Raw genomic sequence first — 16102 nt, 5'->3', positions numbered from 1 at the left:
ATATTAATTGTGGCCACTTTCCTGGCTCTTGTGCTTGCTTGTTCACAGAACCAGCATGGGATGCCTCAACACAAACAGAAAGAAAGTTCATAGTTGTTGGCTCCAGATAGGAAGATGAATAGGCACGTTTCCCAGACAGCTAAACTGGCACTTTGTAAAAGTACTCGTGCTTATATAAAAGGATACAAATCTTTTAAGCAGATAATAAAGTGAATTACATATATTACTCAGTTAATGATTTTGTATCTAATTATGAGATGTTGCTATCAGTTGCTAAGCATTCCTTGAGGCTATCTGCAAGATGGGACAGATGTTTTTGTTTTGTTTATTATTCCAGTTACCAGTTTTGTACAGCTTTACAAGACTGCATTTTCAGTGAGCAATGAACCTATATGCACCATCTCAGAACCCTGATATCCAAAGGCTAAAATTAACCAAATATGTAGACACCTTCCACGGTGATATATCCATTTGGGTTCATTCCCAAACAACAGGAGTGTGGAAGTTAAAATACAAAAGGCTGAAAATAGAAAAGGTCTTTAATTCCATGTTTCATTTAATCATGCAAAAGGAAGCTTAGAATTAGTAGAATTTCAATCTACTAATTAAGGATGTTTTAATTCTAACTGTCCTGGGCAATAACATTTTCTGTTTATTTTAAAAACAACAACAAATAAATGCGTGCAATCTGAGCAGAAGGAAAGTTATCATAGCTGGTTGGTCTGGCTTCACTCCTTCAGCCTTTCTGGGAAAACAACAACAGAAACAACAACAACGAAGTTTTTCTACCCTTAGTTTGAAAAAGGAATGCAAATGGACAACTCTCTGCAATCTCTGCTAACTTGCTCCAGTGGTTAATTACGTTAATTCCTAAAAGTATACCTTTCTTCCATGCTGGTCTTTTATGTCCTTAACAGGTAGCCACTGACTTTCGGTTTACCACTATCCTTAGCACCAAAGATCCTTTACTAAACTTTGCTTCCTCAGAGGTTCTTACAGAGAGCAATCACCTCAGCTGCTAACCATTTAATTTGACCTGACTACACTGTAATTCTCAAATTTATCACCTTTACACTTGTTTCCCAGTTATTTAAGCTTTCATTCACTCCATTCCTGTCTATTGAATTATGGAGACAAAGGCTGGACATAGCATCCCAGCAGTGGTGGCTGAGTTGCCTGATATGGAGACAGTCAGCTCGTACTTGACAGTTCTGCTTATACAGCCAAGGACTGCACTAGTACTATTTGTCATAGTGTCATGCAGAGCTCAGATTCAGTAGATCATCATTGCCAAAATTTCTTAAGTGCAAACTGGACTTCTTCACTTGAAGGGCTTCTTTCTATGTAGCTTTGGTGGTGATAAAGCACACTACCACCAGCTGTTACAAGCTGCAGCAAGCACAGGTTTTACCCAGAGACTTCTGTGAGCCAAATAAAATAGGTTTATTCCCCTCCCCACACACATCAGTTAAGTATGTACTACTTATCAAGATCAAGGTGTGTTTAGTTGGCTGTCCTTCACCCAGATCATGAATTTACTTACTCTGAGACTTCACATAATTTATGGACTTTAGAGCAAACAGTTTTCCTTTCAGTGTATCATATTTGTACTTTTTTTTCTTTAAAAACTGTGTGTTCATATGGAGAAAGAGGGGGGAAAAAAGAAGGGCAAATCAATCCAGGTTGGCTCCAGGACAAAAAATTATTATGAAATTAAGCAAATGCAAGTCACAGGACAATCTCAAAGATGCAGTGAGCTGAGTAAAAGAGCTAAAACAGAATTAAAAATATCAACCTTCATCCCTAAGAAGGAAAGGAATTACTATCAATTTTTAAGCTGAATTTCAAAACAGAACAGAGAAATTTATTGCAAAAATGTTAATGATGACAATTCAATCTATGGCTCGTGGTTACTCAGTGAAATTATGCACTCATTCTTTTCAGGGCTAATGCTAGCAGGACTCAAATGATAACCTGAAGAGAAACCATTCTGATAGACTATGACAGAACTGGCAGCCTCATGTCATAAAAGGCTCCAAGAACTGAATCCATAGACATAGGACTAAAAATTGCTCATTCTTTTAGGCGGTAAAAACTCATATTAGGTAACTGATAATATCTACTAAGAATTGGTGTCTTGTGATTAGCAAATATATCACTCAATGGGAGCACTATCAAATACTCCTTTTAGAAGCCACCAAGCCTTAAGTTATTTTGTGAATTTCTTGATACTGCTCTTCACAACCACTGAGATAAACTGAAAACAGCTCATACTCTACCAGGATGGAGCCTGTAGCAGGTGAGGAGCCTCCTGACCACATTGTATAAATTCTGTGCCAGCAGAAATGAGAGAGCTGATCAAAGCAACAATATATATGTAGGTACTAGATAACTACTATAAGATTAACCTAGAAGAACCAAATAATGTAAAGCAGAGGCTGAGATGAAAATAAAGTGAAAAACCGAGGTACTCACTCAGTTTTCTGAACAACAGGGAAGCTTCCAAGTCGTACATAAGCACTCTGAATTCCATTTTCTTTCATCCCAAAAATCTTTTTCACACTGAACAAATCCATCAGGTCAAATCCTGTCCATAACAGAAGTGTAAATAGGAGACACTGGTCAGACTGGGACATGTCTTCAGCTGTACTTAGGAAGTTACTTAGCCCACAAACAGCACTTCAGAGATTAACCTTGTTCTTGTTGGGAAAAGATAGAACAAAATTCTGACATGGTCTAATCTGCTTAGTCCAAAACCTCAAAACCAAGCATAGATTCAAACTGTAACAAGACCTAGAGAGATTACAACAGAGTTATCCAGAATTCAATAGTTATTTTTTGCATTTCCACAATACCCTGAAAATGCTGTATAATTCATTAATCTCTATGTAGAAAAATGCACAGGTACAGACTGAAACACTTATTCATAGAAACATAGAACCATAGAAACATAGAATCATAGAATGGTTTGAGTTGGAAGGGATCTTCAAAGATCATCTAGTCCAAATCCCCTGCCATGGGCAGGGACATCTTTCATTAAATCAGGTTGCTTAAAGGCACGTCCAACCTGACCTTCAGCACTTCCAGTGATGGGGAATCCACAGCTTCTCTGGGCAACCTGTTCCAGTGTTTCATCATCGTCATCGTAATTCTTTTTTCCTTATTTCCAATCCAAATCTACTCTCTTTCAGTTTAAAACTGTTGCCCCTTTTCCTTTCACCACAGACCTTGGTAAAAAGTGTTTCTCAGTCTTTCTTACAACCTCTTTTTAGATATTGAAAGGCCACAATAAGGTCTCCCCAGAGCCGCCTTTTCTCCAGGCTGTACAACCCGAACTCTCTCAGCCTGTCCTCTTAGGAGACGTGTTCCATCCCTCAGATCATTTTCATGGCCTCCTCTGGATTGACTCTGGATGTCTTTATTGAAAACTGCTAGTCCAAGACACTTGATTACATACACTTTTTTTATCATTTTAATACGACTTAGCCTTAGTCCAATCAACTTGTTATTATAATGAGCTATTAATCTTGACTGCAGACATCTGACTTTGTTCTGACAAGGGTTATTAGCCCAAGCATAAACCACACACATGTGTCTACGTGGCTCCAGTGTGAATATGGTCCCAGCCACAACAAACCCATGCTTTTGTGACATGAAGTCCCAGTTGTTAAACTCTGCCAGGGACAGTGGGGGTACAATTGTGCCACGCTCCTGAATGCATGCAGGTCCCGGAGGTGCAATACTGTGTGGATGCAACCATCCTGATTTTAGCTCCAAACTGGCTCTGCAGAATGCACATCCAAACTAAAAGCCACTCCCAGAACCAGATACACTGAGGAATTAGAGGCAAAGACACGGCAAAAGCCAAGTTGAGAGTGGCTGAGCAGAGAACCTGTGGTTTTATTTTATTTGGGTTATTCCAACCTCTTCTTCCCCTCACACATACACAATTACACAAATTAGCTCCTGCAGGTATAATTCTAGCACACGAAACTGGTGATATTATAGTGGCTTATTTTGATAAACTGATTTTAAACTATGGCAGTGCTTTTAGCTTTGTTCAGTTAGTGAGCTCCTGAAACCTTTATAGGATATATAAACATTTTTGTGTGGTGAACTTAGGCCTTAAGATTCTTGTGTTTCTTAATTTCCCTTGTGAAGCTTTCACAACCCACAGGCTGAAAACCACTGCAGGGCTTGAAAACAGCTGCAAGAGGAAAAGGAACCCACCTAATAATATTATTCTTCAAATTTAAAAGAATAAAGAGGTGCAAAAAAACCTGTGTGGACTAGCCGAAAGGCAAATCAAAATGTGACAGGTGACCGTAAATAAAACATAGAGCTTCCACCATAGAACTTTTTCAGAAGAAATAGCTTTTTCTGAGGAAATATAATCTTAATTGTTTGCAAAGACAGAAATGATTGCCTGGTGCCAAGTTGAGGCCTTTTCTATTACAGTAACTTTGCTGGCTGTTAACAGCTTTTCCCTCCTGTCCACATTTTCAGGAATTACTGGACATTCAGGAGGGCAAATAAAGCTGTTAAGATGCTCCAGGGCTTCATGGCTCCGCCTCATAATCACCTCTGCAAGAGCTCCAGTGGTACACCCTTCTGACATACCGTAATCAACCACAGTTGCAGCTATAAATCGTAGCAAATAGACCCTACCAGAATATCAGAGCTCCCTTCTGGCTGTCACATAAAAAAACAGTATGACCTGTCCATATAATCCCTCCTGTAGCTTATTTCACCCTCCAGTACATATCCTTCATCTACACCAACCACAGAAATGTGACGAAGGCAGTTGAGCATTTCTGGTAAGAAGAGACCACACTGGCTGGCAAGGGAAATTATTAACCATTCACAGCAGCTGAGCTGTGCATGGTGAAGGCTGAAATGCTGCCCAAGTGACATCGTAATGTCAAGCCACCAGAGTCCTCAAGCTGTGGAGTGTTGCTCATCTCATGGAGCTCATAAAGCTCCATTGCTCAAAATACACAACTGCAAGATACAGTGACAAGAACTTCTTGCTAAGGTTTCCCATCATTAGCTCAGACCCAAACTTAGTCTCATTTTTCTCTGACAACTCAAGCTGGTGTCCATACCATAAGCAGCTGTAAAGGTGTGCACATTATCATGCTTTTCCAATGGAAATGAGTTAAGAGTCAGGTTTTATCAATCTCAGGGTTTTTTTCTGTGATTTCCTAACAACATGGAGTTTAGAGTGCCTAAATAACACCGTGAAACATACACAAGGTTATTAAAACTATTTTGCAAGCAGAACTTGCAGTAATGAAAATAACTCACGCTCATAACTTAGACTATCTCATTTACATTCAGGATTGAATAAAGCACACAGGTAATTCATAATAGGATTTTTCTTATTCAGGCTATGGATTGGCAAACTACAAATTTCTTGATATACTTTTCATTAAAGAATGAATGAGGGTTGTTCTTTGAAAAATGTCGTGTAGGTCCACAGAAAAGCTAAGCCCTAGATGTGTCAGAGTCCACATTCAAAACCAGCAAATGGTTTTGCTTTAATCACACTATTAATTTGTTCTGTGTCAAATTGAGATATTGCCTCCACTTTCCTTAGAGGGAGCTATGAAACAAACCAATTCACGTTTACAGAGCACTTCACGTGGGGTTCATCTGGCTAAACGGCAGCTCTCTAGGCAGGGTAATAACAGAGATTCTCATTCAGTTAGACACAGAGAGTCAAATACAGGTGATTCTAGGGAAAGATTAATCTCATACTAAAACAGATGCCAAAAGTGCATGTTTCTCTCCATTGACATAAAGAGAGTTTAGGATGCTCAGGTTGCATGCTAAACCTCACTGAGTAAAGGTGTATAGCTGGTGAGATAGCCTCCACTCTTAGATACGCCATTGCCAACCAAAGCCCGTGGAGGTAATGGACACTTTGGTTACTGAAGGATTTCAACAGCATTGCAGGAAATGTGGCGCTGGGCTATACACTAAACAAAAAAGAATTGTGCTGAGGATGAGATGCACCTCACTTAACTTTAGCTGTCTAAAAAGGAGATGTCTGATGCATGTAGCTTGCCTCAGTTCTCTCTTGGGTCATCAGAAAAATGCAGGAGTCTCTGAAGATGACTGATCGCATCTGTCTTGGATCTATCTACAAGACAGGCTGAAACACTATTTGGCGGTGTCTACCTCCTTCCATTCAGCAGAAAGAGGGCCCATAGAAACAGTAATTTTCAGGCTGATGAAGTTGGGTGAGATATATTCTATTCATAGGGAATGTTACCTGTTTCGTGCAGTGAATGAAGCAGAAATAAAGAGGGAAAAAATGTTAACTAATCATGTATCACTTATATTTACATTGTCTCATTCACCATCAGGACTGAAAAAAGGTTGCAGATTTTTAAATTCAGACAGCAATATCTTGTTTTTTATCCTGACTATTTACTGTAAGAGTCTCCTTAAACAGATACCATTCAATTTCTGAGGGGAAGAAGAAACAAGCAAACCCAAAACATTGTCATTTGAGCTGAGAAATTAAACAAGGCAGATTGTCCAGGTGGGACTGGAAAGAAGACATGTAGGGAAAGTTCCAAATGAATTTATGTTTTAAAGTAACCGCTAAGATTATTTCAGCTGAAGGATAATATAGTATTTTATTATTAATTTCTCTAATACATGTGCCTGGAAGCACTTTGGTTTGAGTATGAGGGAGACAGCATGATCCTTTTAATTTAGTCTTGAACCACAGTGTTCATGTAAAAAAACAGGTGATGCTGTAATCATTTCTCCAATACCTGAAGAGGAGTTTACACCTGGCACTGTCTGGCAGGTATCAGTGCAGTGGAAACAACTCACTTAGATCACAGAATCACAGAATCATTAAGGTTGGAAAAGACCTTTAAGATCATAAAGTCCAATCATGAACCCAACACCACCATGACCACTAAACCATGTCCCAAAGTGCCACATCCACACGTTTTTTGAACATTTCCTGTGATGGTGACTCCACCACCGCTGTGGGCAGCCTGTTCCCATGCTTCATCATTCTTTCAGTAAAGAAATTTTTCCTAATATCTAATCTAAACCTCCCCTGGCGCAACTTGAGGCCATTTCCTCTCGTCCTATCACTAGTTACTTGGGAGAAGAGACCAACACCCACCTCGCCACAATCCCCTTTCAGGTAGTTGTAGAGAGCAATAAGGTCTCCCCTCAGCCTCCTCTTCTCCAGACTCAACAACCCCAGTTCCCTCAGCCGCTCCTCATAAGACTTGTGCTCCAGACCCCTCACCAGCTCCGTTGCCCTTCTCTGGACACATTCCAACACCTCAATGTCCTTGTAGTGAGGGGCCCAAAACTGAACACAGGATTCGAGGTGTGGCCTCACCAGTGCTGAGTACAGGGGCACGATCACTTCCCTACTCCTGCTGGCCACACTATTGCTGATACAGGCCAGGATGCTGTTGGCCTTCTTGGCCACCTGGGCACACTGCCAGCTCATGTTCAGCCAGCTGTCAACCAGCACCCCCAGGTTCTTTTCCACCGGGCTGCTCCCCAGCCACTCCTCTCCAAGCCTGTAGCGTTGCATGGGGTTGTTGTGACCCAAGTGCAGGACCCTGCACTTGGCCTTGTTAAACCTCATACAATTGACCTCTGCCCATTGATCCAGCCTGTCCAGATCCCTCTGCAGAGCCCTCCTACCCTCCAGCAGATCAACACTCCCAACCAGCTTGGTGTCATCTGCAAACTTACTGAGGGAGCACTCGATCCCCTCATCCAGATCATCTATAAAGATATTGAACAAGACCGGCCCCAGAACCGAGCCCTGGGGAACACCACTTGTGACCGGCCGCCAGCCAGATTTAACACCATTCACCACAACTCTCTGGGCTCGGCCATCCAGCCAGTTCCTCACCCAGTGAAGAGTAAACCTGTCTAAGCCACGAGCCGCCAGTTTCTCCAGGAGAATGCTGTGGGAGACGCTGTCAAAGGCTTTACTAAAGTCCAGGGAGACAACGTCCACAGCCTTCCCTCATCCACTAGGCAGGTGACCTGGTCATAGAAGGAGATCAGATCTTTCCCCAGCCATCTCAATTGCCATTTAGTATGTTGTACAACATTTCTGGGCTGGAGTGAGACTAGAAATATGGGTTGTTCATTGGTTTTTCCACCACCAAGGAGGGGCCATGCTGTCAGTGCCATAGGGAAAATTATATCCTACACGTAGCTTCCCAGTCCTCTCCCCGAGTGAAATAGAAAAGAACATACCAGCCTAAATTGGTAAGGACAAAACTACTGTTACCCAGTCATTGCACCAAACTCGAGCACAGGATGAAAGGGTGGGACTTTCCTGTTCTCAGTTGCTTTGATTTAAAAGGTGGGGTTTTTGTGTACTAAGGCAGGTGTGGTTTCTCAGTTGGCTTATAAACTGTTTAATCAGTAACGTTGTAAACATGGCAACTAATAAGATGAATAATGTTCTTTGATCACAAGCCTCCTATTTCTTTATAGCTACTAAGACAATAAGGGGCCACTGAAACCCTCTAACAAGATTACATCTCCTGAAAAGCAGCACACCCTCGTCCATTAACATTAAAATTAAAATAATGACCTGAAAGAGAAGTTCAGATTCCTAACCACATACTTGGCTTGAAAAACAATTTCTTACACACTGCTCTGCTGATCAAATCGGCCACATGTCTCTTTCTTTGCGAGTAATAACTCCCTTACAGGAAGCAGCGCATTTTTCCAGCATCAGAAAACACTCAGATCTGCCTCTTACAGGGAGAAGATGGGCAAAACTTGGCACTGGATGATTTCTCCATCATCTAACTGTAATATGCAACTAAATTTTTATTTACAGGAAAGATGTGTACACTGCACTCAACCACACCATAAAGCATGGCCAAAGGATGATCAAAGAGCTCTGCACTTGTCCAGTGGTCCTACAACATTTATTTCAAGATAATTATTTCAAGACCAGACTAAAGGGTCCATGGTTGTTGTCCTTAATATGAGATGGATTTCTGCCTGGCTCCGTTAAGGATCTGATATGGACAGCACGGTGGCAGCTAGCGTGCATGTTGAAATTCTCCTGTCTGTCCTGTGTTCAGGGGCAACCCCTCTGATTAAAACATCAAAAACCAGAGCAACAAAGGGAAGTTTTAATAGCCAGAAAAAGAGAGCAGTGTGCACATCTGGAAAATCTTCTCAACATAGGACAGAGCCATTAATAACTCTTAACCTGAAGAAACCTTCTGAGAAAAGTGTTGTGTTTTGTATTCCCAAGGAGTCCAAGGCAACACTCACCGAGGGAACAACTGGGCTATTTCCAATTGTGAAACATTCTGGTGAGACAATGGCCTGGAGGGGAACGTGGAAAGCAAGTAAGAGAGGAATAGGGAAAAGCACTGGACATCAGACCCGCAAGTGATGTGTCAGTAATATATTTTTTATGGAGGATTTCCAGACATAAGCACTAATATAAAACAAAGCAGCTTTTGCAGGAAATGCTCCGTACTCTGGTCTTGCTTAAACTCTCAGCTGAATTATCAGACTTGTCAATGTATTGATGGAGTATCACCAATAGCCAAGGTCAGAGATGTTGTCATCAGCTACTGTTTCTCTGAGGCTTCTGAAAATAGCAATCTGTACTGCCTGTGATAAAACAACATGTGTTACTTTTACTAGAGGGAGGTCAGTGGCAATAAACTTTATGGTAGACTAGAGGAGTATATAAATTCCTAGGAAGAACAGTATCACTTGGGATCTTTCAGCAAATACAAGATCTTATCAATTTTCTTGCTTAGTATTTTTACAGACTTGAAAGTTAAGCTTTCATGCATTGCCTGTGCTCACAAGGAAGATCCTCCATGCTCAGTAGATCCTCAACATCACTTTCAATTCCTCCTGTATAGTCTACAAGGCTATTACTACTATAAAGAGCCCTCATTTTTATTACTTGTGTTAGTTACTTTCTGTAATAATATATACTTTAAAAATCATAGAATCATATATTCTATTATAACTGGAAAAAAAGAGAAAAAAAAATCATGCCATATTATAAAGTTAAATAGTGCATTTAACCAGCTATGACTGGCAACTAGTTACTTGAAGTCAGAGTATAGATGAAGGGTGTTTTTCTCCTACTGTATCTAAAGCTTCAGCATCCTTATCTTCCACACTGCTCTAGGCTTAAGCCAGCTATTTCTGGACAGCCAAGATAAGTTGAGGTTGTTCAGCCTGGAGAAGAGAAGGCTCTGGGGACATCTTATTGCAGCCTTCCAGTACTTCAAGGGGACTTATAAGAAAGATGGGGACAGACTTTTTAGCAGCGTCTGTAGCAGTAGGACAAGGGGTGATGGTTTTAAACTAAAAGAGGGCAGATTTAGACTAGATCTAAGGAAGAAGTCTTTCACAATGAGGGCGGTGAAAGTCTGGCATAGGTTGCCGAGAGGTGGTAGGTGCCCCATCCCTGGCAACATTGCAGGTCAGGTTGGACGGGGCTCTGAGCAACCTGCTCTAGTTGAAGATGTCCCTGCTTACTGCAGGGGGGTTGGACTAGACAACTTTTAAAGGTCCCTTCCAACCCAAAGATTCTATGATTTTATGATATTAGGGATATTTTTTGGAGGTCACTGAGGTATCCATCTCCCTGGCTTCTCCACCACATTAAAATTACTTACATCCATATCAGTATATCGCTGCCCCAAGCATAGTTCTACTTGGCAACAAGAAATAGCATTTAGGAGGGAGTGAGGTGCACACTGATGCTATCATCCTTCAGTTTCCTAGTCTTTCTGGCATGCTAGCAGGAGGCAGTCAGAAAGCCGTTTTCCTCTTTCTTGATGACCAGCTGCTTGGGTTGGTCAGATGTCTAAGATGACAACACCGGGGTCCGTATCAAAGCAGCTAGACACTATATCTTCACATTGTCCTAGCATCCCTCTGGGGCACACAGGTGTCCTTTGTTTGCTTGTGGCAATCTAGACAACAGGTAAGGTCAGGATTCTGCAGCTCAGATACTGTTTAAACCTGTCTCATTGCAAATGATTGTAAAAAGGGATTTGAAAAAAAGTATTTTGCTGGACTAATTTTTTTTTAACTTTCTCTGGCTGTTGGAAGAAGTGATTTCCAAAGACTTACAATAGATAAGAATTCTGTCTTCTTGTACTCTTTTATTCCCTCTAGTTCACCTCTCCAGCAAAGACAGAAAAAGCTGCAGTTTATTTTTTGCATGGATAATTCACCCTACATCTAGCACTCCCAGCTCAACTGTTTCATTCAGCATCATCAGCCAACAGTGGTTATCTGACTTATTCCCAAAGCATTAAGGACTGCACCTCTGGAGGAACAAGTCAGGGATATTTACTGGCTGCCCACAGGTCCTCCATGAAGTAGTGTGGTGAGCAAAGGGGTTGCACAAGCCATTAAAAAAATTAATTTGCTATATTTTACAAGGAGCTTGCAAGGGAATCTTGGAACTATGAAATTTTCCTAAGCCTATAGATTAAAGGGCCTCAAGAGATTTTTAAAGAAGTTCTTGCTATTAACCAATTGCCCTTTCTTTCCACAGATGTTACAGCTGGGATTTAAACAGTACTTCATGCTGTCTAAATTCCTTCTCACCAGATCCACTGGACTTCAGTGAGGAGAGCAGCTAAGAGGTTAAGCTAATAATGAAGCTTTGGTGAAGCACATAGAACAGCTCTTACACTAGCATGAAGAAGGGATCTTCCAGCAAGCCTACAACCTTCTAGGTGGTACTCCATAAGGTGGCTTAAAGGACCCTTTAGATGGTCTCAGTTTTTTAACAATAATAAACCCGATTTACCCCCAGTACATGATGTCACCTCTCAGGTTGTTGGTTTACTGATCCTGGTTTGCTTCCTCTGCATCATAACATTTGGGACACACACAGAATCACAGAATCACAGAATGGTAGGGGTTGGAAGGGACCTCTGAAGATCATCTGGTCCAACCCCCCTGCCAAGGCAGGATCACCCAGGGCAGGTTGCACAGGAACATGTCCAGTCGGGTTTGGAAGGTCTCCAGAGAAGGAGACTCCACAACCTCTCTGGGCAGCCTGTTCCAGTGCTCCGTCACCCTCACAGAAAAGACGTTTTTCATCACGTTGAGGTGGAACTTCCTGTGCTGCAGTTTGTGCCCATTGCCCCTTGTCCTACCACTGGGCGCTACTGAAAAGAGACTGGCTCCATCCTCCTGACAGCCACGCTGCAGATATTTATAGACATTGATAAGGTCCCCTCTCGGCCTTCTCTTCTCCAGACTAAACAGCCTCAGGTCTCTCAGCCTTTCCTCGTACAAGAGACGTTCCAGTCCCCTAATCATCCTCGTAGCCCCCGCATTGGACTCTCTCCAAAAGTTCCCTGTCTCTCTTCAACTGGGGAGCCCAGAACTGGACACAATACTCCAGATGAGGCCTCACCAGCACAGAGTAAAGGGGGAGGATAACCTCTCTTGACCTGCTGGTCACACTCTTCTTAATGCACCCCAGGATACCATTGGCCCTCCTGGCCACCAGGGCACATTGCTGTCCCATGGAGAACTTCTTGTGTACCAGGACTCCAAGGTCCTTCTCCATGGAGCTGCTTTCCAGCAGGTCAACCCCCAACCTGTACTGGTGCATGGGGTTGTTCCTCCCCAGGTGCAGAACTCTACACTTGTCCTTGTTAAATTTCATGAGGTTCCCCTCTGCCCAACGCTCCAGTCTGTCCAGACACAATTTCTGCTGTTTCTTGGTGCCTGCAAAGCAGCACCACAACAGTCCCATGCAGATCACAAAAAGAGCTTGATCTCAGCTCTTTTTGAGGTCTAATCCTCATTTGGGATTAGAAGCAGGAGCGTTGCTTGAGGCATATCACACACACCTCAAAGACAAGCAAGCATCAGGAGGCACTGATGCAAGGGAGGAGGCAGTCACCAGGTTGAACTATGGTCCGCTCTCAGAAACATCAGTCTAAAGCTTCAGTCAAGAACAGAGGGGACAGATACAGCACTTGGTACCCTTACACAGGAAAGAATACACTTCAGGAAAGAGAAAAGGGATGTAGAACCAGTAAGAAAATTAGTCCAAAGAGACAGTATGAGAGAAAGAGAGAGAGGGAGGTCAAAAATCACAAGCAAATAAATGAATACCTGGTGGAATGGGGCTGTTGTTAATCTAACCCCCAGCCTGTTGCAAAAACAGGAAATAAATACATGTCTACAGCAGCTGCCTCTGAGGCAGCATGATTCAACACCTGCTCTCATGTTAATAACACACCACTTTATTTGATGCACTGTTCTGTTTATCTGCATCAGTCCACTCTTACCTGTTTGCCTCTCAGTTTTCGGACAGTTGCAAGTGGCATGTTGAGCGACACTGAAAGCTGTTTTTGACACTGAACTCTTTGCCTCATTACTGAAGGCTTTTCTGTGTTAAAGTCATTCTACATTTTCTCAGTGATGGACATTTGGCTTAGAGCCACAGGCCCTCTTTCAGCTCCTTTCCTGCTCCAGTGATTTACAAGATTAAACAGAGGTTCATTATTTCTTTGATGTCCTTGAACGGCAGATACGCTTGCACCAGCTGAACTTACCAGGACTATTTGTATTAGGTTCTAATTTTAATTAGTTCCTCTATTTTGAAGTTCTCTTTTGAGCTCCTCGGGCCCTAAAGTGCTCTGTGTTCCTCTGGAAAGCCATAAAATGGCATAACTGCAAACTCATCACTTGGGATAGCAGTGGAGAGGGGAGGACTCTATACTTCTTTGAATAAAGGTTTTATTGGTAGCATCCAAGAGGAGTCTATGCATATAGCTGAGAAAAATGTCAGCGGGTAAGTGTTTATGAGAGCAGAGTGGCAGGAGCGATGTATTCAACATAACTACCAACGACCCTTACTGTTTGCTATAGTATTATTTTTTAGAGTAAGAAAAGGTATTTGAGGAAAAACACCTTACTAAGACACAACCTGCTAGATTCTCCTTGTAGTGCTACTATCTGGGCTATAGGAAAACCCCATCAAGATGTTATTCATGAAAATATAAATAATCACATTAATTTTCAGTGTTATGAGCAAGACCTAATATGATAGCTTGTAGGGACTGCTCTTTAAGAAACTGTGGTGGTTGCTTTATGCCAGATGATCAGTACAAAACAGATTAGACCTACAGGTACACACACAAAAAACCTGGCCACAGCTGTCATCTTCCTTATATTGGACAGACTGATTTAACTCCAAGTGTTAGGAGGAGTTTATTGAAATTGTATATGCGCCTTCTTCACATCATGTGTGCACAATGGCCAAAAAGTGTGCACTGATGAAGGATCTATGGGATGGTTTCTCCAGGTCCCTTTTTTGCAGCAATCTCATTCTGAATTAGAATTATTCTGAAATATTTGGACTAAGAAATGTCTGGAAGGACCTCATGGTTAACCAACCTATTAGTCTTTTTATAGCCAAAGTACTGGTGGCCTCATGGGCTATGAATAGTCAAAAATTGAACTTATTTCCTTTTCATCAGCCTCAGATGCACTGGAATAGGAAAAAATCCTGCCTTATATTCTGGGAGTTTAACTTCTGGGAGAAAGCAAATACTACTAGGTTGGTTTTTTTAAAAAAAAAAAACTTTACCCCCTTATGTATAGACTTATTATTTTTTTTTTTAGTATGCAGGTAGATCTGAACACTTCATGTGCACATTCCTGTGCACGGTTAACCCTTGTTAAGTCTTATGTGAATGCAGAAGTCAGAATTTGTCTCTGCTGGGATTTAGTCCAGGGAAAGTCTTTCACAGGGACCACTCAGTTGTTACCAGTTTCCTTCCTGCAGTAGCAGCCTTTAAAGTAACTCCAGCATTTGATCTCCATGTTTCATGCTGAAATTGAGCAGTTCAGCTCAGCTACCTGCTCCAACACAGATTTGATGGCTAGCACCGGTCAGGTCGTTCACAGTGCCAGAAGTTCACTGAGATGCAATCACAGATCTGAGATTCTGCAGATACAATAAGGCTCCGGGGAGACCTTACTGCAGCCTTTCAGTACTTAAAGGGGACTTCTAAGAAAGATGGGGACAGACTTTTTAGCAGGGCTTGTTGTGACAGGACAAGGGGCAATGGTTTTAAACTAGAAGAGGATAGATTCAGACTGGATATAAGGAAGAAATTTTTGACAATGAGGATGGTGAAACCCTGACCCAGGTTGCCCAGAGAGGTGACAGATGCCCCATCACTGGCAAGTGATTCCAGGTCAGGTTGGATGGGGCTCTGAGCAACTTGACCTAGCTGAAGATGTCCCTGCTCATTGCAGGGGGTTGGACTAGATGACCTTTGAAGGTCCCTTCCAACCCAAAGTATGATTCTATGATTCAGGTTGTTGGGTAATAGCTGTATCTCTGACCATACTAGGAAAAAGATTAATTTAAAACATGGGGGTTTAATTCAATGAACTCCTCAACCCAGCTCTGTTGGTGTCAGCATGTTTATGCATGCTCTGCAGGATGCTTGAGTGTTTCCAGGCTCCTACTCCAGATGCAATTCTGGTGGTACCTTACTCCCTGTTGGGGTAATTGTATGCTTTCACTTCCCTATCCTTTAATTTTTGTAGAAGGGAAATTCCTTGGAAATTCCTTCCAAAAGAAACCACCACAGGTCCCTGTGCTGGACAACTGGGGGATCTGGACACAGGGCACACCACAGAGCTAACGCATAGGCTAGAGGTAGCCTGTAGGGCTGCAGTGGCTGCACTTAGAAGTCACAGATGACTGCTTGACTTGATTTTCTTGGAGTTACTGGATATTCAAATGTCCTTGAACATGAATGAATCCTTTGACAACCTCTGAAAAACTTCAGAGATCTTTTAAGAGCAATGATCTAGGCTATAATGTTGAGATCAGCTATTGCACAGTACATAGACTCCTAGAAAGCAAAGTTAAACGGGACTCGTAAGGTCACCTGTACTGAAGATACCCCACCTGCCAGCTCAGAGGACAGATCCACCCCACAGCACAAATCCAGCCATTTTCTCCAGCTTACAGGAGACTGAAATGACTCTTGGGACTACATGTACAGGTCAGCTGCTACTTTGTCTATTTACTTCTCATGGATAT

General features: G+C 42.1%; 1 protein-coding gene across 1 annotated transcript in view; it reads right to left on the bottom strand.

Moving 5' to 3' along the window:
- Positions 1-16102, bottom strand: part of COL22A1 (collagen type XXII alpha 1 chain) — a gene marked incomplete at both ends in the record, with an annotated part of 226292 nt that overhangs the window by 147875 nt on the left and 62315 nt on the right. Inside the window, one exon of the mRNA XM_082015057.1 lies at positions 2476-2587. Within this exon, the coding sequence (XP_081871183.1) occupies positions 2476-2587 (112 nt within the window). The remainder of the gene's footprint in view (positions 1-2475; positions 2588-16102) is intronic.

This window comes from Phaethon aethereus (assembly GCF_964289735.1).
Source record: "Phaethon aethereus genome assembly, chromosome: 2".
NCBI lineage: Eukaryota > Metazoa > Chordata > Aves > Phaethontiformes > Phaethontidae > Phaethon > Phaethon aethereus.
The sequence above is the reverse complement of the archived record's forward strand: the minus strand, read 5'-3'. Positions and strand labels throughout refer to the sequence as shown.